General features: G+C 32.2%; 3 protein-coding genes and 2 long non-coding RNA genes across 6 annotated transcripts; 3 read left to right on the top strand and 2 right to left on the bottom strand.

Moving 5' to 3' along the window:
• The first annotated feature begins 3,495 nt into the window (after positions 1-3,495).
• On the top strand, positions 3,496-5,628 carry LOC127258450 (uncharacterized). The gene is made up of 3 exons (XR_007840312.1): positions 3,496-3,696; positions 4,715-4,849; positions 5,518-5,628. It is a non-coding gene; the product is annotated as an uncharacterized LOC127258450 (long non-coding RNA).
• Positions 5,629-8,471: 2,843 nt separating this feature from the next.
• LOC127258419 (uncharacterized) lies at positions 8,472-10,789 on the top strand. Its single transcript, XR_007840307.1, has 5 exons — positions 8,472-8,869; positions 9,237-9,317; positions 9,736-9,956; positions 10,043-10,154; positions 10,241-10,789. It is a non-coding gene; the product is annotated as an uncharacterized LOC127258419 (long non-coding RNA).
• Positions 10,790-12,528: 1,739 nt separating this feature from the next.
• Positions 12,529-15,063, top strand: LOC127258417 (uncharacterized). Of its 2 annotated transcripts, XM_051285253.1 has the most exons (6): positions 12,529-12,816; positions 12,988-13,080; positions 13,633-13,767; positions 14,315-14,536; positions 14,624-14,710; positions 14,810-15,060. In XM_051285253.1, exons 1-6 carry the CDS (start codon positions 12,784-12,786, stop codon positions 14,897-14,899), a joined length of 660 nt encoding a protein of 219 aa, XP_051141210.1. In that variant the 5' UTR covers positions 12,529-12,783; the 3' UTR covers positions 14,900-15,060. The 2 variants fall into 2 exon arrangements, with proteins under 2 accessions (XP_051141210.1, XP_051141209.1); XM_051285252.1 differs by having other exon boundaries at positions 14,315-14,710; positions 14,810-15,063.
• A 142-nt stretch (positions 15,064-15,205) lies between these two features.
• Positions 15,206-17,438, bottom strand: LOC127258418 (putative F-box/LRR-repeat protein 23). The gene is made up of 3 exons (XM_051285254.1): positions 17,260-17,438; positions 16,690-17,067; positions 15,206-15,971 (listed from the first exon to the last, which is right to left on the bottom strand). The coding sequence occupies exons 2-3, from the start codon at positions 17,049-17,051 to the stop codon at positions 15,332-15,334; spliced, it is 1,002 nt and encodes a 333-aa protein (XP_051141211.1). The 5' UTR covers positions 17,052-17,067; positions 17,260-17,438; the 3' UTR covers positions 15,206-15,331.
• A 497-nt stretch (positions 17,439-17,935) lies between these two features.
• On the bottom strand, positions 17,936-23,564 carry LOC127258461 (developmentally-regulated G-protein 3). The gene is made up of 10 exons (XM_051285309.1): positions 23,361-23,564; positions 22,608-22,661; positions 21,670-21,843; positions 21,285-21,356; positions 20,114-20,173; positions 19,915-20,024; positions 19,268-19,567; positions 18,948-19,139; positions 18,371-18,422; positions 17,936-18,281 (listed from the first exon to the last, which is right to left on the bottom strand). Exons 1-10 carry the CDS (start codon positions 23,400-23,402, stop codon positions 18,231-18,233), a joined length of 1,107 nt encoding a protein of 368 aa, XP_051141266.1. The 5' UTR covers positions 23,403-23,564; the 3' UTR covers positions 17,936-18,230.
• Between the last annotated feature and the right edge of the window lie 76 nt (positions 23,565-23,640).

Raw genomic sequence — 23,640 nt, 5'->3', positions numbered from 1 at the left:
TTTTTTATAATAATTTTTGGGATTTAATTTATTATTTATTAGTTTTTGAAATTGTACAAAGCCCAAAAAATACTCCACTGTACACAAAACCCTAACCCTATCTATAAAAACCCTAGGTTTTCTCTGAGGCTGCAGTAATAAGACATCATCGCTGCTGCTGCTCTGCTGCTGGAAAGACAATCACATTCAGACATTTTTGTTCATGTCTAACACCCACTGAGGAGAAATTCGGTCGGTACTCATCGAGCTTGCGATTTAGAGATACAAAACGAGTATGATTTTTTTGAAGTAATTCAACTAAAATAAAGTTTTTAAAAATCTGATATTTTATCATTAATCTTTGGACCGAGTTAGACAGAAAATAGAAATCCAATCTCTCAGACAATTTGAGATTGAAGATCTATTCTCATATCTCAAAAAATACCTAATCTAAGTATGGGTTTCTTGTTTTTCACAGTCTACATAACTAAAAACTTATATAGGATATGTATATTATTATCTCCATAATTTTTAATCGATAATCTACTTATTTTTTAATTCAACAATCAAGGAAAATTACATAGGATCACATTATAATTATTTCTAATTTTAAAATTTAGTTATGATTTATGTCCGATTATGTTACGTACCATGGTCGAATATAAATAGTAACTAAATACTTTGTATATACTTATTAGATTATCTGAAATTATACGTTACAATAAGTTTAATGGGGATATATAATAATAATGATAATTAAAAGCATAAAATAGAATAATTATATATGTAAGTAAATGTTTTAGTTTATATAAAATATATACATTTTTTAAAAAAAAAATTAAGTTTAAGGATTTATTGTATGAAAGGTTTAATGATTTTTTTAATATATGAGTAAATATTATTTTGTATAAATAGGGGGTGTTTTGAATTTGAAGTAAACATGCAGTAGGTGTTTTGAACTGCCTATAATAAGGTAACATTTTATTAAATAAGTTTATGTCATTTAATTTTGTTTTATAACAACAATTAAATAATAGAAAATTCGAATAAAAAATTATATCTAGAAATTATTTATACAACAACTATTCCTATTCCCAGAAGAATATTATTAACATTCATTTATTTATTGTTTCAGCCACCATATACAAAATTCAACCATATTGGCAGTACATCTAAATTGCCATATACAAGAATGAGCATGGAGGTAAAAAAAATTTATTTTGTTGTTAATTTTTGTATCTGGCTTCACTTTATTATTATGTTGAATTTTAGTTTTTTTTTTCTTGTTTCCTATAGCTTGTGTGTTATTTCTTGTGGATGTGTTAAGTTGTTTAGAGTCTGAAATGTGGTCAAAATGTATATTGTTACACAGTTTTTACTTGTTTGTATCCTTTTATATCGATGTGAGACTCAATGCATAAATTATTGGAACATTTTATTATGGAGATACAAACTCTTATTTAACTAATTTCATTAGTTGAAAAATCAATGCAAATATAAATTAACAACTCGCCCCTAGATGGTGATGTATATTACCCCCAAGTCGACTCTCGTGATACATTTATACAAAACTTTTCTAGCCCTAGCACTGAGATATATATTATTGTGCCTAAACTTATCTCTTAAAACCCCAATGTTTCTGTAGAGCAAGTATCCCGAGCTTGGGATATACATAATGGTGGGCTCTTATGATATTTGATATATTTGATGTGAACTCCCAAAGGTATGCAACTGCAAATGGAATAAAGGACAAGCATCATTGATAAAAGAAAATTACACAATGGTGCTGAAATGTAAATAAAGTTGTAATTTACAAGATGTAAATAAATAAAACTAGAAAGAAGAAAATTCTTGTGTGGAATTCTGTGTCTTTCATTTGCCTTCTTCTTTTCCTTACATATTATCTTAAATTCCGTTCACTCAAAATTATTGTCCCCATCACTTGTCATAAGATCATTTCCATGGTTTTCTCTCAATCCTACCACCTTGATTTACGCGTGTATCTCTGATGCCTTGAATGTGTGTTGACTTTGTCTTCAACAACCCTTGATCTCTACCTCATCATCAAAGTTTGGTTTGATCAATGTTTCCATGATCACATCTCTCTTTTAATGGTCTTGATATTAGCTTTCATCAATAATCCTATTTATTGTGTCCCAATGCCCCAAGATCATCAATGTTTGGATTTCCATGAGCCCATTCATACAAGGAAAGATTATCTTATGGGCTGAATGAGCTGTTGAAGTCTTGCGCATTGGATCGTGCCCACTCATTTTCAAAATTTCCTAGTGAACTATGCCTTCTTACAAGCCCTCTTGCCGTTGGACTCATAAGTGTATGGCCCATTGGGTGTACGTGGGTTGGTAGACCTAAATAATCCATCATACTTGTTGACACTACATTCTTGTAGCTTTATCCATCGATAATCGCATTGAAAACATTCCCCTTGACTATACAATTTTTATAGAAGATATTGTGACACAATCATTCATCGCCCCATCCCATTTCTCCATTCAGAACTCGCCAAACTACCCCTTATCAGCATATAAAATCTCAATTTCATTCTCAAATATAGCTTCTTCCTTATCTTCCGGAGACTCATCATTGATGTGAAAGGTGTCTTTATCAACTATAAAGCCACAACTTGTCTAATACAACATTCAGCTTGAATGTGCCCAAAACCCTAGCACTTGAAGCATTATACTGAGCCCGTCGAGGTATATGTAGCATCAATGGAGGGTTATATCTTGGGATGTTTTTAAATAAAAGGATATATATTAATGCATGGGGTAATTACAAAATAAGGTTTTAATTACTGAACCTAATATGCTAGCATCAATGCACCAATTGAACCACTAGTTCGAATCACATCTTGCTATCGCCATTGGTTGGTCGTCTTGTTTCAAGCCAAATGTTTCTCCCTTCTTTGTGCCAACATGCACAAATCCTCGCTCATACGCGCAATATTGTTGTAATTAGATTACATTTGGAATTAAGACCATAAAACACAAAGATATTGAATGATAATATTTTTGTCCTCTTTAACCACATCATATTTCATTTGTATCCAATCCAACCCATTTTTGTTATATCCCTCTAATTATCGCTATGCTACTCATTAAGGAAGACACATTATTTGTCTGTAACCTATCAATGTATCATGTTAGATGCTTACTTTTTCTCCTAACAATGTAATTTGTTAGACAACAAGTTACTCTTAAGCAACAATGACTTCATTGCAATATATTTGTTGGGTTTTCGGGTCCAATTTAGCAGCCCATGAGAAACAAGCACTAGCCTACGATCCAGGCCCGCAACCTGTGTCTCTGATCCTTGACCCAACCCGAACCCCGTGACCTTTGACCCATCTAAGATCCGCGCCTTTCTGAGATGGATTTCTGTCTGTCCAATCTAGGGCATCGATCACAATCATACGTTCTCTTTTGACCTACATATTTGACCTACATATATAAGAGAGAGTGAGAGAGGCCGCCGCTTCAAATTGATACATACACTCTCATATTTACTCATCTCTCTCTAGCCTCTCTCATCCTCTCTCTCTAGCCTCTCTCATCCTTTCTCACTCTCTCACACCTTCCGGCGACGGTTTCCGACGGTTCACGGTTGTACCTTCCTTCTGTAATCTTGTGGAGCTCCGTGGCATATTTTTTTCCCTATTTTGGGTGGTTTCAAGCTGCAAAGGACTTGTTCAACACTGTAGGTGTCTAGTTTACTACAGTTTCACCTTGTATCTCTCTGTGGGGGACTTCCCTCTCGTGTGTTGTAAGTTTCGGGTAGTTTTTTGTGTGTTCATCGCATTTTAGGTGTATTTTGTGTTGAGTTTGTGTTTGTCGAGTGATTTGGGGTGACTGAGCCTTAAATCACCCAAACTTTCCCTGTTTCAAAATTCGTTGTAAATATAACTTGTATTTGGTTAATAAAAATTTATTTTGGTCCTTAAATTTAGTTACAATACTTCTATAGTAGCATCCCATATAGACTCATATGTGGTATCAAATGTAGATTTAGCGATACATGACTTGTTTTCATCATCATTTTTATAAATTGTAAGTGCTACAACTTCTTATCCCTTGTTTTTGGACAGCTCAAATGTAGCTTAAACATCACTGCATGTAACTCACATGACTTGATTTTCTCACCCTTCAGTCATTCAACATTCTAAATGTGTTTGTCCATAAATATTGCCTCAGTGGAATATATATGATATCATCATAGAACTCGATTGCTAACAATATCCTTTTCTTGGAATGAAGTTTTTCATAAGCTAAAATGACATCATCACTACACTTTTTATTAGCATCATTTATAGGCTTGTATGTGACATAAAATGTTGATTTTGTGAAACCTAACATGTTGTTAACATCACTTTTATTAACTATGTAGCTTGCATGATTTAATATTCTCATCTCATAGTCGCTTGAGATTAAGAATGTATACAGCCCTAACCATTGCATGTACGGTATATAACATCATCATAGAGCGTTGACTTTCTTGGGGGTCAACTTTTCTTAAAACTCCATTTCAACCGGTTGGTTTCTTGTTAAATACTAACCAAAACATATGCTAAATATATGTAAATTGATATTTTTTAATTAATAACTAAAAAATCTTCAAAATTACAAGAAAGAAATATTAATGTATTTACATTTATGAATTAAATATAATTTTATAATTTTTATTTTAACATTTTTATCTTTGTCGGAATACTTTGTAGGATCACTCTGAATCAACCAGCAGACAAACTTCACGCCGACAAAGGTGTGTTAGAGGGAAGACATGGCCAACATCATTTGACATGTTTAAACATGACTTAGGTGGTGAAAATTACATCCTTGAAATGGATACTTGGGTATGTGGATCGATTATGTTTATAAACTTATGTTCTTATGGCTGTCTTATGTTATAAAACTGAAGCATGTGTTTCATTTTTGTTATGATGAAAGTTTTCTGTGGTATAATGGATTTCATCTACCTACTGAAATAAATTATGTTTTATGCAATGTTTTCGTAGTGGCATAAAATAGTAATAACAGTAATTCATGAAATGAATTTGTAAGTAGGAATAGATTAGTGTCATGGTAAATAACAGTTTGTATCATAAATGAGTTCATAATAAGAAGACTAATAATTATCTAAACTCTTTCATTACGTAGAAGATCGACTCAGCATACCCATTTAGATTAGATTTCTATGCATATATTATTATTGCTATTGTTGCTGTTGTTGTTGTTGCCGCTGCTTTAGCAAACTACTGCTTATGTAACTTCTTATTTCTCTCTTGTAATAAAGCATATTTATATAGAAACCTATAACTGCCTCATAATATTTTATGCTGATGACGCCAACTATATAAATTATTCCTTTTGATAGTTTGTCCATTCAACAAATCCAACCAATATATATGTGTGTGATGTGATTAAATTGTTTACCTTCTCTATGGTTATATATAATAAAATTGTTGTTACTGCATGCTATTTATCAGAGTTCTTATTTATCATAATTTATTTGTGCATGTAGAATGATGAAAATGAAAAACAGGCGTACCATGTATCTGTTGTCCGAAATGATGGAAAACACGATATTGTAGTAAAGAAGATGTCACAACAATATACACAAAACCCATCAAGAGATATAATAAACCCACCAATTGAACCAGCGTATAATTTATCTCTACAAGAACGGCTGGAGGGTTGGGAAATCCAACTAAAAAATCGTAATAATTCAAGTTCCACTGATAAGGTATATGATCCTACAATACATTATATTTGTGATATTGATTTTTTGAATTAGTAATGTTACATATAAATTGTCTATTTTCTATGACAGTATTATATCCACCTACAAGCCTCGCATAGGTTTCGTTCACTGAAAGAGGTCGCGTTATTTATACTATACGGATGTGAGATGAAGCATCTACGTGAGAAGGTAAATTTCACATGAACAAAAATTGTATTTCAGTTGTTTATCAATTGATAGTAATGTGAATTTTGCATTTAAGTTCTTACATTGTTCTTTTTTATTGTAGGAAAGGATACAAAAAGAGGAGGAAATGGAGATTTTTGCATGGCCTTTGAACAATCCAATAGTTGATTTGTAATTAATCAATCAATTCACATTTATTAATTTTCTATTGTAAATTGTATGATTAATGACCTAGCGATATTCGGCTCCTCTTTATACATATATATGTCTGTATGTAAATATGTGATGAGGATGAGGATGAGGAGGGGATTTTGTTATACAAAAGCTATAACTGCATCGTGAAGAGGAGGAAACTGGAAAATGCCATAGGGGAAAATATTTTGCTGGAAAAATTCAGATGTTTTGAAAGAGATATATGGAGTACGTATTTTTTCCTTCTCTTTCAATGATTTGATGATAAGTAGGAGCTGTCTTACTCATATGTTCTTGATTTCGGAGTTCCGATTCATTTCAATGGTTTGCAAGCATGTTCTTGTTTGCCTAAAGTTATGTCCTTATAGATTAGGTCGGGTGATTTATGGTTGAAAGATTGAATTTCTGGAAGAGGATCCTAAACAAAGGTAGTGGTAAAAGCCAAAAACTTGTCGGATTCACTCAATGGTTCCTCAAACTCTGCGCCGACACGGCCACATTGAAGCCCTCCGTGAACTTGCTCACTCTCCTTCCCATGTAATTCCTACATAATGAAGTGAAAGTATAATTATGATGCAATGGTTTATGTTGCAGTAATTATCTGGACAAGATAAAAATTGATTATCATGCAAAGGTATGGTAAGAGTGAAGTTACTAAATTAAAATTCACCACCGTACTTATGCCTTAAAATTTAATAATTATAATTTATGTAATTAAATAATATAAATATAATCACGTGTAATTATTTTTAAAGCATAAGTATGGTGATGGATTTTAAAAATTCAACACCCTAACTCATCCCGTATGATAAATATTATTTCAATAACGAGACTTTATGTTTTTTTGCATATTTGAATGCATAGAAATATGCGTGCAGTAATTATCGATCCATTTTAATATTTATAGAATTATTTTGATGGCATATAAAATTGTTGTTTTATTAGGGAATTATGTTGGCATATGAAGATTCTGTATAAATGATACTATATTAGATTTTATTGCAAATATTTTACACGAAATATAATCCAATCTCATTATTTTATTTCACTTTATAAACGCAGTTGTATCTATGTTGGCATAATAAACAATGACTTTTTTTAATATAATGCCAAATCAAATTATTAACTACTTGATGCTTTACTACTGCATGATATGTGGAAAGTAAACTTCAATGCATTATGTGGTTCGTACTTTAATTAATATGTACGGACAGTAGGTAATCAAGTCGACCAGAAAAAAATTGATAGAAGTTCGAACAGGTTTCGTCTGGTTCCATTGCCTATAAATTTTCTAACAAGACCCATATGATCTAAACCTATGGGTTTGAATTGTGGCTCACATCAATGTTTAGGACAAAATGTGCAAGGAATTAATTTTATACAAGTAATAGTTCTTGTTGTGGACTAAAACCTCGTTAATCATTGAAAGGCACAAAGAGGAATGGAAACCTGGAGGCCTCAAGATCAGTCTGAGAAGATCATAGTAGAGCAACTCCTTGGTAATAATTAAAAATGGCAGTATTTGGTTGTAGGAGAGTGAGACGTCGTGGGGAGAGATTGTGGAGATAATCGAGGAATGGATAGAGACTCTCCATTTTTTTGCTGCCTAAAAAAGACTCACAGAACACCGTACCATCCAAATGCTTTTGAATTGTTTTACTTGTCCTCTCTGTGGTTTCTTTGTATTTTATTTCATCTCTCTGCAATTTTCCTTAAATTTTCATTTTGAGCTTTAATTTATGTAATTTTTCTTAGGTTTTAAGCCTTTTCCCATTCCAACTAATTTACATCCTATGTATTTTATAATAACTTCAATTGCTTTAAGATCCGATCCGAATATTTTTCTTGATTAACTCGGAGAACCCACCGTAATTTTGACAGGCCAAAATCCGAATATTTTTCTGAACAATAAGAGAACCTATGGAGTCACTTACTAAGGGTTAAAAAGTGATCTGATAAGCCGCTTTGACGGGTTTTAAAAAGTAAATTTTTAATACGATGTGAAACTTATTTAGTACGACTTATAAAGTATTATTTTATGCTAAAACTATTAAGTGAAACGAGACAAATTTATAATAGTTCATATGTATTAAATTCATCTTATTGGATATTTTGAATTGAAGATCCAATTGAATTTATGTAAAGCAAATTGTGAATAACCGAGATATATTATTAAGTCAAAATATCAAAATACGTCCAAAATTTATATAATAGTACTATAAATACTTACATTAGCAACTACAATGTTGTGGGCTTTATCGAAGCCCAAAACCTAATAATTCACCCAACAAAACCCTAATTTTTTCTATAAAAACCCTAGTTGTTTCTTCGAAGCTATGCTAAAAAGAAAAATCATCTCTACTGCCGCAAGGACATAGATAGAATTCAAGTGGTAGGGAAGATAGGAAATTGGGTTTTCTAGATCTAGCCACCATTGAGGGGAATATTCAGATCATTCTGCTTACCAGTTTGAGTTGTCCTTCCGTCAATTCCTTTAAATTTCAACCTTGCGACTATACTTCCTGAAACCCAAAAACTTTGATTTCTCGTAAGGTGCCGGCGGAATTCTAAAAGTAATATCCGCCGATCTCATCGTATATAAATTGAAATCTAAGGATAGAATCGCCTATATATAATTTTTATATACTCTAACATTGTGCCTAGAACCATTAGACGCAATTGTAGACAGAGATATTAACTTTTCTTTTACGCTTGGGGATAGAAGATGCAGATCACATTGTTGCCGGCAAAAAATGTAAGTATTGATAGTTTTTTTGCTTATACAATCTATATCACTAGCTAAAATTTCTTTTCACTTACTTTTAGAAAAATATTGCTTTTGAAAGTTCTTATATACCCTTTGTTATAAAAGTTATTTAATAATATTCACAGGGTTGCCAAAATATTTGATCCTTAAAGCCATACTAGACGATCTTTAGTTTTGTTACCATGTACTTTAGCAAATCTAATGGATATGTATATATATGACATGTTTAGGTCTTTCGTCTTTGTATTTATAAATTTTTTGATATATTTATTGTACACAATGTTAAAATAAATTTAAAATTTTATTCTAATGTTTTTACTCATCTTGAATCGTGAATTTGCGATATAACTCTCAGTCAATCAGAAGATAAGCATCATTCAAAGTATTTAAACACGACTTAAGGGGTGAAACATACATTCTCGAAATGAATTATAAGGTATGTGGATTTGATTATATTGAAGAATTCTATGCTCTTATGGTTCTGTTATGTAATAAAATCAAAGATTAATAAAGCACCAATTTGGTTAAGAAGTGAATTTTTTCTATGTTATATATATATATGATGGGTTTATCGTGTTTAGGGATAATATTATTATAATGTTAAAATGAGATATGTAAAAAATAAAGTGGAGTCCTATTAAAAAAATTATAATGATAATGATAATAAATGCTGATGATGCCAACTTATATCATGTTTCCCTTTTGATAGTTTGCCCATTCAACAAATCTAACCAATAAATATGTGTGATGTGCTTAAGTTGTTTACCTTCTCTATCGTTATATATAATATAAAATTATTGTTACTGCATGCTATTTATCAAAGTTCTTATATCATAATTTATTTGTGCATGTAGAAATGATGAAAATGAAAAACAGGCGTACCATATATCTGTTGTCCGAAATGATGGGAAACACGATATTGTAGTGAAGAAGATGTCACAACAATATACTCAAAACCCATCAAGAGAAATAATAAACCACCAATTGAACCAACGTATAATTTATCTTTATAAGAACGGCTGGAGGGTTGGGTATCCAAATAAGAAAGCGTAATAATTCAAGTTTCACCGATAAGGTATGATTCTACAATACATTATATTTGTAATATTGATTTTTTTGAATTAATAATGTTACATAGAAATTGTATATTTTTTATGACAGTATTATATCCACCTACAAGCCTCGCATACGCTTCGTTGCCTTAAAGAAGTTGCATTCTTTATACTCTATGGATGTAAGATGAAACATCTTCGTGAGCAGATAAATTTTAAAAGTACAAAATTATATTTCAATTGCTTATATATTGATAGTAAAGTGAATTCCACGTCTATGTTCTTACATTATTCTTTTTTATTGTAGGAAAGGATACAAAAAGACAAAGAGATGTAGATTTTTGAATGGCTTTCGAACAATCCAATAGTGGTTTGTAACTTATTGATTAATTCACATTTATCAAATTTCTATTGTAAATTGTATGATTACTGCCCTAGTGATATTCGGCTCCTCTTTACATATGTATGTATTTATGTATATATGTGATGAGGATGAGGAGGGGATTTTATTATCCGCAAGCTATAATTGCATCGTGAAGAGGAGGAAACTGGAAAATGCCATTGGGGAGAATGCTTTGCTGGAAAAATTCAGATATTTTGGAAGAGATAGATGGAGTACATATTTTTCCTTTCTCTTTCAATGATTTGATGATGAGTAGGAGCTGTCTTCCTAAAACTCTGCGTCGACACAGCCACATCGAAGCCCTCTATGAGCTCGGTCACTCTCCTTCCTACCTAATTCATTCATAATGAAGTGAAAGTATAATGATGCATTGGTTTATGTAATAATTATCTCGAGAAGATTAAATTTTATATCATGCAATTATGGTATGTGAGTAGGTATGGTAAAATAATTTAAACCCATAATTTCTATAACCAGGTTATTAAGTTTATTGCATATGTATAGGAATATGCAGTATCTTTCAATCCATTTTAATATTTTTTTTAAAATTGTTTTGATCGCATATAAAAATTGTTGTTTTATTAGAGAATTATATTGGCATATGAAGATTTTGTATAAATGATACTCATTAGATTTTATTACAAATACTTAATAGGAAAATCTAATCCAATCTCATTGTTTTAATTCACTTTATAAATCCAGTTGTATCTATGTTGGCCTAATAAACAATGACTTTTTAAATATAATGTGAAATCAAATTATCAACGACTTGATGGTTTACTACATGAAATCATGCTTGTGATTGTTGTGTATCTAACAACCAAAATGTGCATCTTTTTTTTTTTTTTTTTCGGAAGGGTATGATACTGTGGAAATTAAACTTCAATGTAATAAACATGTATGGAAAGTAGGTAATCAAGTTGACCGGACAAACATAGATAAAAGTATATTAAACTAGTCTCGTCTGGTTCCATTGTCTATATATATTTTTAACAAGACCCATATGATCCAAACTATGGTTTTGAATGTGGCTCACATCAATGTTTAGGACAAAATGAGTAGGGAATTAATTTTAATACAAGTAATAGATTTTGTTGTGGACTAAACCTCATTAATCATTGAAAGGCACAAAGAGGAATGGAAACCTGGAGGCCTCAAGATCAGGCTGAGAAGAGTAGTTGAACAATTCATTGGTAATGACTGAAAATGGCAGTATTTGGTTGTAGGAGAGTGAGACGACGTGGGAAGAGAAAGCGAAAGAAGTGAGATTGTGAAGATGATCGAGGAATGGATAGACTCACCATACTTTTGCTGCCTAAAAAACACTCACAGAACACCATCCAAATGTTGATTTTTTTCCCCTTGTTCTCTATCTGGTTTCTTTATATTTTATTTCATCTCCTAGTATATTTTTCCTTTAAATTTCATTTCAGCATTTTTTACAGCTTTAAATCCTGTAGGTTTTCTATGTAGGTTTTCTATAATTTTAAGCTTTTTCCCGTTCCAGCTAATTTAAATCCTATGTATTTTAATATCTTCAATTGATTTGATTCCTCGGCTGCTCATTCTCAAGTTATCATTGTGAGATCCGATCCGAATATTTTTCTTGATTAAGCCGGAGATCCAACCGTGATAAGCTTTTGACCGGCCATAATCCAATACACCATCTGAACTGAATTTTTAAACGAACCTATGGAGTCAAGCACCTGGGTTTGAAAAGTGATAAATTGCGTTTGTAGAGTTTTAAAAAGTATATTTTTAATATGATGCGAAACTTATTTCAGTGCGAGTTTTAAAGTATATTTTTCTTACTATGCTAAAACTATATTTTTTTACTATGCTAAAACTATTAAGTGAGACGAGTCAAAATTATAATAGTTCCTGTATATTAGATTCATCTTGAGATTGGATATTTTGATTTGAATGTTCCACAATATTTTTATTGGATCCAATTGAATTAATTATATGAAGTAAATTATGAAATTACCAGATATATTACTAAAGTCCAAATATCATAATAGGTCCAAAATTTATATGATAGTACTATAAATACTTGCATTAGTAACTACAATGTTGTGGGCTTTATAGACAAAGAATTTATGGAATTTTGCGAAGCCCAATTCACCTAACAAAACCCTAATTCTATCTATAAAAACCCTAATTGTTTATTCGAAACTATACTGAAAAGAAAATTCATCTCCGCCGCCTGGAGGACATACACAGAGCCCAAATGGTCTGGGAATAGGAAATTGGGTTTTCTAGATCTAGCCACCATTTAGGGGAAAACCCGATTATCCACCATTGAGGGGAACACTCGATCAGTCAGCTTGCTTGAGCTCTAAAGATACAAAACAAGTTTGGGGATTGAGATCTAGGGATAGATCCACCTACATATAATTTTTATATACTCTAACATATTAACTGTTTTATATGTTTGGGGATAGAAGATGCAGATCACATTGTTGCGGCCAAAAACCAATGTAAGTATTGATAGATTTTTGCTTATACAATCTAATATCACTAGCTAAACTTTTTGTTCATTTATTTTTATTTGAATTTATAGTTTTGTTGATATATTTATTGTACACAATGGTTAAATAAATTTTAAGTTTTGATTTTAATGTTTTTATTCATCTTGAATCACTTTGCAGTATCACTCTCCATCAATCAACCGACAAGCATCATTCAAAATATTTAAACGCAAATTAAGGGGTGAAACATACATCCTCAAAATGCATTATATGGTATGTGGATTTAATTATATTGAGGGATTTTGTGCTCTTAATGGTTATGTTATGTGATAGAATCAAAGATTAATAAGTTTCAATTTTGTTAAAAAGTGAGTTTTCTATGTTATATATACCATGGGATTAATGTAATAATATTATTTATAATGTAAGGTATTATAAAAAATTATTAATGTATTGATAAAAAAAAATGGTGGTTTGGTAAATAGAAAAAAAAAAAAAAAAAAGTGGCAAATTTGATATTATTTGTTAAAATATGGATATTAAAAATGTATATGAAAAAAGTGTTTAAGCATAAATTGATAATATTGACATATTAATTTTGGCTTTCTTGGGAGTCAACTTTTATTAAAAAATCTCCATTTCAACCGGTTCATTTCTTGTTAAATACTACCCAAAACATATGCTAAATATATGTAAATTTAAATAACTAAAAAAATTCTTCGAAATTAATAAAAGAAAAATTAGTGTATTTACATTTATGAATTAAATATATTTTTATAGTTAATTTTTTTTTAACATGTTTATCTTTGTTGGAATACTTCGTAGGATCATTATAAATCAACCAGCAGACAAACTTCACGCCGTCAAAAGCGTGTCAAAGAAAAGACATGGACAGCATCATTCGAAATATTCAAACATGACTTAGGCGATGAAAATTACATCCTTGAAATGAATATTTCGGTAAGTGGATCAATTATCTTGAAAGTTTTTATTTTTTTATACTGGTATGTGTTTCATTTTTGTTGTGATGGAAGTTTTCCAAGGTATAATGGATTTAATCCACCTATTGAAATAAATTATATTTCATGCAATATTTTTGTAGTTGCATAAAATAGTAAAAAGAGTTTGCATTCATGAAATGTGTTGGTAGGTGGGGATTGATTAATGTCATGGTAAATAAAATTCTGTATTATAGTTATAGATGAGTTGATAATAAGAAGATTAATAATTATCTAAACTTAAAAGTGGTGATACATACATCCTCGAAATGAATTGTACGGTATGTGAATTTGATTATGTCGAAGGATTCTATGTTCTTATGGTTATGTTATTTAACAATATCAAAGTTTAATAAGCTTCAATATGATGAGTTTTCTATATAATATATGATGGGTTCAACGTATCTAGTGATAATATTATTATAATGTTAAAGTGGGCTATATAAAAAATAAAGTAGAGATGCAATTTATTAGCGTTTTTACTTATCATAATTTATTTGTGCATATAGAGCGACGAGTATGAAAAAATCGTGTACCATGTATTTGTTGTACGGAAGGGTGAAAAACTCGATATTGGAGTGAAGAAAATGTCACAACAACATACTCAAAACCCATCAAGAGATATAATAAATCCACCACTTGAACCAGCTTATAATTTATTTTTACAAGAACGGCTGGAGGGTTGGGAACTCCAAATAAAAAAGCTTAATAATTCAAGTTTCACCGATAAGGTATATGATTCTACGATACATTATATTTGTAATATTGATTTTTTTGAATTAATAATGTCATATAAAAATTGCTATTTTCTAAGACAGTATTATATCCACCTACAAGACTCGTTCACTGAAAGAGTTGCGTTGTCTATGCTCTATGGATGTGAAATGAAACATCTAAGTGAAAAGGTAAATTTCAAAAGTACAATATTGTATTTCAATTATTTATATATTGATAGTAAATTGAATTTTGCATCTAAGTTCTTACATTGTTCTTTTCTATTGTAGGAAAGGACATCAAAAAAAATACGAGTTGGAGATCTCTTCATGGCCTTGGCCTTTGAACAATACAATAGTAGATCAATTCACATTTATTAATTTTCTATTGTAAATTATATGATTAATATTACCCTAGCAATATATATGTGTGTGTAAATATGTGATGAGGTTATGAGGAATGGATTTTGTATTTTATTTCATCTTTGCATTTTTCCTTTAATTTTCATTCCCAGATTTAATTTCTGTTTCTGTATTTTTCTATAATTTCTAGTATTTTCCATTTCAACTAATTAAAATTCTATGTAAGAAAATAATAATAATTGTTGTTGGTTGACAGTAATTCTACTGCAAAACATAACACACTGATGGAAACACAGTACAAAAACAAATCAAATGGAGAAGACAAATCCGAAATGATGTTTCTAAAGATCCCAAAAGGCAAAAGATCAACAAAGTGTTGTTGAAATATTCAGTAGTGACAAAAACAGATTGGATTAGAACAAGGAACTGAGAATTATATCACCTGATGTCTCAAATATACTGATGGCCCCCAGGCAAGAAAGAGGCAAGGAAATCATCAGCAAATAGATCGGTATAATCCTCGTAGTCACCTTCACTGTAATCCTCATAGTTTCCGAACAAGTCACTATCAGAGTAGTTCGAAAATTCCGAGTCATAGTAGTTGTAACAATGAACAAACTCGGAAGCAATCTTGTTGCAATCATCGATTGCATCATGAGGGAACTTGAGATCTTTAATCCTCTCGGAGCACCGCTTGCCAAGATTTCCCTTATTTAGATCAATGCTAAAGCAACGGCGGATGTCAAGTGATTGAAGATGTGGGCAGCCATCAAGAATTGCTTCCAAACCTTCGCTCGTCATGTTGTGCCCAAGAAGACAGAGATGGTGCAAATTCAGCATGCTTTTTGAAACTGCCAGTGCCCAGGAATCATCGTGTCCCAATCCTGGATAATTTGTTCCGGCAGCATTGAGTGTGAAAGACTTCAATTGAGGACAAGATGTGCCGATATTTTCAACATCTTCGGCACCAATGCAGTGGAATAAGAGGTGCAGCTCTTCTAACTTGGGGAAATTTCGAACTGCTTCTCGCAGAGCATAGCTCGAAACATCACAGCAAAGCTTGAGAGTGAGGGATTTAAGGCCACTGCACCTGTTTCGACAATACAGCAAATGAGTAGGGAATGAATATAGCATAGCTTAACATATGAAATTTCTCAAGGTTTGTTCCTTTTCAGTTTCTACACTTGTTTTCACTATTTGATGTCTATATTCTTGTGGGAAAAAAAAAATACAAAAAAAAATTATGTACACAAAACATCTCATCGAACATAATTTTAATCAACAATTCAAACCTCCAAACCCAATCCAGACTGAAAAGAAACAAATCTTTTCCTTTTGGGATTCTGCGCGGGTTTTTACTATAAAACTCAATTTTCCGAACCTGTTCACATCAGACACTATTTCAATAAAAAACCCAAACCTCCAAACCCAATCCGTATTGAAAAGAACCAAACCTTTTTCTTTAGGGATTCTACACACTGATTTTATTATTTAGACTCTATGAGAAAAAAAAAAAAAAAAGAATCCTTTTCACAAGTCATTACATTAAACATTATTTTAATCAAAAAACACAAACCTCCAACCCCAATCTAGCCTGAAAAGAAACCGAAGTGATAATCCACGGGGTAGGAAAACTCTTCTTTCAGGTGGGTCGAAACTATAGCTACAACTGAGACATTTCTTTCTCCACATTTGAATAGAGAACATGACTTACCGCATAAAGGAATACCCAAGTTAATCAAGAAAGAAACTACAATCAGTTTAGTTTCTACTGAAATGTTATCAAAATTGAAACTAGATGATGTTACCTTTCCGAAATGTATAAAATCAACTCATCGGTTCCGAAATACCCAATGTTAATGTCAGTCAACTGGCCCTGGCTACGATCAACAGCTTCGCGACACATGATTTCAATATTGAAGTCCGGCAATGAATCTCTCATATCAATTACCTTCCACATGGAAGGATCTTTGCACACTTTCCACCAGGTAGTGCATACTTTCTGTGCAGTTTGAAGGATCTCTACCACATCCAGTCTCTGTAGGATATTCGCTGTCACATCAGAAGGCAAATCAACCCAAGGAGGCGACAATGGCGATGGATTCATCGCTTGGGATTTTCTTTTGCGCCGCCTAATCTTCGTTTTCTTTTTTCTCAACCGACGATGCATCCTTACCTTAGATAAACTGCAATAAAAAGAAACAAATGAAAATATTAACACGAAGAGTGAGGATCGACGAACCGTAGGTCGTAGGAAAATTTACCCTTGTGTAAAAGGGGTAAATATTTGAGTAAATAATTAACAGGCGCAAACGAGCAAAGTGTATAAACATGTATCCACACAACTGACTGTACGAGAATACAGAAATTCAACTTACGGTCTTATGAAGACGATGGGCGAACAAAAGAGTAAAGCGAGCGAAACCCTAATTCCAAATCCCAATTTCACAAATAGTATGCTATGACTACTGTTCTTCCCGACTTTCCATCTCCTGTTTCTTCTCTCCTCAGGCAAACAATAGAGGTGCGTTTGTAACTTTGTTTGTTTGATTTTTGTGTTTTTTTATTTGAATAATAAAATTTTAAATTAATTATTAGTTAATGTAATATAAATATAAATTAATTGTGTCATGATCATCCTTTTCTGTCTTTATAATCTTGTTAATGACCACCGTTTGGCTAAATTACTTTTAATCATTTCATTGGGCTATATTCCTTTTGGGCCTAATTACTCTATCATTTCATTGGATTTACATTCACCCTAACTTACTTTTATCATTTTATTGGGCTATTTTTGGGCCTAATCACTCTACCATTTCATTAGACTTACATTCTTTTTAGGCCATCCTAACTTAAATTATTAGGATTTGAATGCTTACACTTAAAGCTAATAAAATTATATTACATCAACATGATTCGATTTGATGCAATGATAATATAATCTATTAAAATAATAATATATATATTCTATTAATTTTTCCTATGGTATTTTCTTCCCACCCTAGTGGAGAATGGTAGCCCCAATTTGGGGTGTTATAGATTCAAACCCAAATCAAAAATCATTAGAACATGCATATCTAACAACGGCCTCCAAAATCATGCAATTCTATTCAGTTATGAATTGACAAAGAAAAGGATAGAATGAGATACAGCAATCTTAATTTCACTCACTAACAAAACAGCTTTCATCAGACAAAACATACATTATAGTTTCAAATCTACGTCACTATTCATTTCTACCTGATAGTGAGTGATACACGCACAAATAGTGTACTTCAAGAAAATAACTTGAGCGTGGATTCTTAACTCATACCGCAATCACTCTCAGTAGCAAAACTTCATGTGTATATTACACCTTTTTGATGATCTGCACGACGTCTTCGTCTTCCAGTTCGTGCTCCTAATCGATGAAAAAACTTATTAGTAATCTCCAAGGAGAAATTATACTTCAGGTGAGGAGAGAATTGCGAGCAAGTTGAAAGACTTTACCTTGCCCACCCTTTGTGGTTTGTGCTTCGCACTCGAACCCCAAACCAGAGCACTGCAATTCATTGAATTTAAACATTAGAAAATCAATTTTATGTATGTTTGTATGTGTTTTCAATGTTCTTCGGTTTTAGTACAATGGGATAGTAGAATATTTTTCCCCTAAAGGATTGCATCCAGTGCCTAATTTTTATTGAAAACATAATATCAAAAATATAATTTTACTAATACGATGGCAGGTGACACAAAGAAACCATCACTGCATTACATGAATCCCATCATGGAAATTTTCCTCTATCTATCTGATCAAATGCAATCAATTGAAAGTCTATCATATTAAATTAACCTAATAAGTTATCGATCAAGGAAAATTCTTCCATTCATCTGATCAAAGGCAATTATTGAAAGTCATCATATTAAATTAACTTAATAAGTTATCTACCATTTTTATTGGAATCATTGAGTTATAGCCAAGAATGTTCTGCTAAGCCTCTAAGAAACATAAAGTTCCGTCAGATCTAAATGCTAAACAATAAAAATGAGGAGAGCTTTAAAGTCAAGGAATTCAAGGAAAACTCACTATTTATATTGTTTGGCCATGTCCTTGTGGATTCTATTGCAGAAGTCCTCAACTGTCCGTCTCTTTGATGATAATATCACAGGATCATCATAGTCCGGATTCATCCCCTTAGGTTTCGTGTATATGCGGGTTAAATTTAAATACTCCCATATTTTTTCCAGAAGACCATCAAGGTTCCATTCCAAATGAGCACTACAGAAATCAATAAGCAAATCTCTCAGGAAACAAGCAAACAAGTGGGACAAACATAACAGGGACCAATCAGAACAATCTAATACCTAAGTCCATTAGTGCATCTTAACAAAAATCAGGTGGAGTACCTGATAGGGCAGTAATGTGGTAGTTTATCCAAAATTTCAAGCTCTTCAAGCGTGATCTGATCAATCTTGTTGACAACATAGATGCACGGCATATATATTCTACTGCCCTCAATGACATCTATAAGGTCATCAGCTGTTGCATCATATTTGAGATTGATATCAGCATTGTGTATTCTGTATTCACCACAAATTGCCTTCACTGTTTCAAGGTCAAGATTCGTGTTGTTCACTGTAGATGTAAGATTGATTCCACCCTTATCTTTCTTCCGAAATGTCAGATTTGGTGGCTCCTTATTCAATCTGTTTTCATAAACCAATAACATCATTATATAACTGCAGATAAAAGAGATATATATTCTGAAATAGACACATTTAGATGGAGTATCTAAGATTTACAAACAAATTGCATTAAGCTACATAATCTTCATGTAAGGATCAATAAGATTATAGCTCATGCATTGATTGTAAGCATGACAATTTACAAAGATTGAATTAGTAGATGATTCAGGACAACATGAGAATGTATGATAGAAATTCCCAAAGTAGCTATTCTCATTCACCGTGTAAATTAATAATGGTGAACTACTTCATTGCAATGAAGTAGAAAAGACAACACAGAAAATTTATCATAATCAAAAGCATATTACCTTATGCCAAAACCTTCGAGCTCTTTCTCTATCAGACGTTTGTGAGTGATTGGTTTGATAGCATCAAGCACAATCAGGATGCAGTTACATGTTCGTGCTGTACTGATAACCTATTTGAGAACCATATTCCAGAATTAATTGAGAGAACAAGCATCTAAATCATGTTAAGAATGTATAATTTATGTTGCACGCACATTACCTGTCTACCTCTACCCTTGCCATCTTTTGCACCTTCAATAATACCAGGAAGATCCAATAACTGTCAAAAGTATGAAAATCAATTAAATATCTATATATCATATATTGCATTACAAAATAAATTCAGTAGCAAATTACAGGTTGAGAATGAAATTCACAATTATCATCTTGCACGGATTACTTCATCTCCTTCAGATTCCATTTTGTTGCTATCACCACCATATCTCCAACAATAGTAGGTAATAAGTGCATACCAAAAGCACAAGGAAGAATAAAAAATATAGATATTATCAAATAAAATAAAGATCGGTGATATGGAGCTATGCAGTAACTAGACCATAAAGGGGAACAACCATACCAAAACTAATATAATCGAATGAGTATATATGTGTGTGTGTGTGTGCACGCATATCATCATGGATCAGTAGAATCAAGTGCATCTAGCCATCTCATCATCTGCTATATTCTAAAATAGAAATTTTTTTATAATAGAGAACAACATTTCCCCTAAAAGTTTCTGATCAGAATAACAACTACACAAAGCTTATCAAAAGTGAAAATCATTAAAAAACCAAACAAACAAACAAACTGAGAGTTTAAGAACATAACGAAAATTTCAACTCTTCTTGCTGATAGGATGTAGGTAAAACAAAAATAATGAACTTCATTGAGAATTAGACGAATTAATCATGCAGAGGAAAACCAAATTCTCTCTGCTACCAAGCCGAAGCCATCATTACCCAAAAACCTTATAATCCATCTAAACTAGATAAACCCCTCTTTTATATTTGACCTAAATGGACCCTTGTATGCATGGGCTCATTTACATTGCCTCAAGCCAAATTAAATAAAAGACTTAGAAATAAAATAAAAGAAGATAAAAGCCCCACTCTAGAGTCATCAACCTTGTGCCACAAGGCCCACAATCAAACCTAAGTGAACTTGGTCCTTCTTTTTTCCACGTAAACTTTAATATTGTATGACCTCATATCAGTTGCCCGCAAGATTTATGTGCTTTGGAAAGAATTAGAGGGGAAAGAAAAAAAATCAATAATAACAGCACTTGATATGGCCATGGCAATAGGCATGTTTTAGTTTAAAAATCAAACATCGGTCAGTTGCCAGTTCAAACCAGACACTGAATGATCCATGGGACGCAATAATATCTTTACCTGAATTTTAGCTCCTCGATAAGTGATCACGCCAGGAATGCAAGTTAAAGTAGTAAACTCATATGAAGCAACCTGCAGGTTTACTGAAATGAGATTGGTATATTGGACATCAAGCAATTTCAGTTGATCAATGTAACTTACTCATCAGGCTAAAAAAAAAATTTAAGTGTCATGCACATGATCAGATGCCTTTTACAGACTAACTATTAGATGTGGCTAATATATGCTTGCATCAAGCAAGAGAACTAATTTTCTCCTGGTGATAAACACTACATGATCTCATGATAATGTAAATTCGACCGCGTAGAATATAATTTTTGCAACAGAACAAATAGTTACGAAATTATTCCAAACAAAACACTTCAAATGCTCAAAAACTACAAACCTCGGAAAAAGTTCCAGTCAACTTGTTTAACAGTGTTGATTTTCCAACTGATGGGAAACCAACAAGGCCAACTCTTGCATCACCACTCTTTGTAACATCAAAGCCTTCTCCAGCACCACCACCTCCTTTTGTCGCTGGTGTAAGAATTTCTCTGCGAAGTTTTGCAAGCTTTGCCTAATGCAGATGAAGAGTTGAAAGTAAACTCAGCTTTAGAAAAAGGTTCTTGGTTTTTTGATACAGGCACAGAAAGGAAAAACAACTCATGTTCCTAGATGTGAAGACACTTCCCTATCTGTTAGGTTCAGCATGTTACAACTCACACCAACAATATAAAAATAAAAATAAATAAATACACAATGTGCATTTTGACCATCCATATGCAATATAAGAAGATGGTGATACTACATATCTAAGGGAATGTGTTAGAACATACTTGAATATGATTTGAGATTCTGATCTTATTTTCATATAAAACCATAATAGCAATATCTAAATAATATTGAGTTAAAAAATAATAATAATAATAAGAGCCCTCTGAAAAAACAAACAGTAGCATGTATCGCACTTATGTACAGAATGTAAATGACTAGCCTTATCTTTCCAGATCAATAATGGGGATATTTATGAGTACATTCAATGAACAAGTGTACAGTCAGAGCTCATTTCACAGATCATCCAGAGCTCACTCTAAACTCATCGGATTTCCCAGTTCAGTTATTCAGTTTTGTTTCATTCCTTCATAATCTTCTAGGCGACAATACTCTGGTTAATTTAAGTCAATAAGAAATATGTGCCCCAATGTAGACTTAGACAGCATAATCGGTTTCAAATGCTTTTTTTTTCAGAATGTCCAAGCAATAGTCAAATATAAAATAATTCTAGACATTTTTAGTGTTTATTCGAGTCAATAGGAGAAAGACACACATCTAACGGTGTACCTTAAGCAATCCCAGATGATGAGCCGTAGCTTTGTTCTTCTGAGTTCTTGCCATCTGCAAACGGCATGAATTAAAAATCAATATCTTGAAATACACAGTACCAATGAAGAAGCCACAATGGAAGATGAAAAATAAAATAAAATATCACAGCACTTGCAACAATGAATCATAAATTATAAATAAAACTAAGAACTTGGTAACGATTATACAGTCATATGGCCATGTTTACTACAATTCATTGATTACAACTATTGATTACCGATTACCCCGTGAACTAATTACTTTACACATAGTAACCACAGTACGTCAATGCATAAAAGCCCCTGATTATATTTAAGTCCACTGTTGATAAACTAAATTATGGGATTCTTAATCCATTCCAAAAGTATCGTAGTGCCTCAAATTAATTCTAGATTATCGTTCCAACAAATGCTTCTTCATACTATTTCATAGGGTTTGTTACTTCAGAAAAAAGTTGTCAATTCAGCAGAGGGAAAAGGTTACTCATAAGAGTATTTCACACAATCAATGATTTTCAATTTACTTACGACAATTTGTCGATACAACGATTACATGTAGTAACTTTTTCCTCCATAAACTGAGCTCCACACACTTGCAGTTCCATAAGCCCATTAAACACCAAAAATTATTAAATCAAAAGTAAACAAGCAACACAAAGAGCATCACATAACAAGCGATTTCTTGCTCAAACATATGTAAACCACTTCTACCCAAAAAAACATATGTATTTACCTCATCTTCGATGTCTTTGATTTTCTGCATAACAGTCGCCATCGTCGCTGGTAAAAACTTAACGACGGCGTGGAAGGCTACAAGTTGGGGTTGCGGCTGAAGGAGAATCGAGAATCGATAATCGGACGCCGGAGCTGAACGGGGAAGAGCGCTCTGTAAGATTGCAAACCAGAACAGGGCTCCAAGAAGAGTTTTCTAGAAAGCCCAAACCATGTTCGGGCTGGACCATTATAGTTTTTTTTTTTTTAATAATAATAATAATAATAATAATAGGGTACTT

Source organism: Andrographis paniculata, unplaced genomic scaffold (assembly GCF_009805555.1).
Source record: "Andrographis paniculata isolate CXL003 unplaced genomic scaffold, ASM980555v1 Contig59END, whole genome shotgun sequence".
Lineage (NCBI taxonomy): Eukaryota > Viridiplantae > Streptophyta > Magnoliopsida > Lamiales > Acanthaceae > Andrographis > Andrographis paniculata.
Note: the sequence above shows the minus strand (reverse complement) of the source record. Positions and strands in the feature narration are given on the sequence as shown.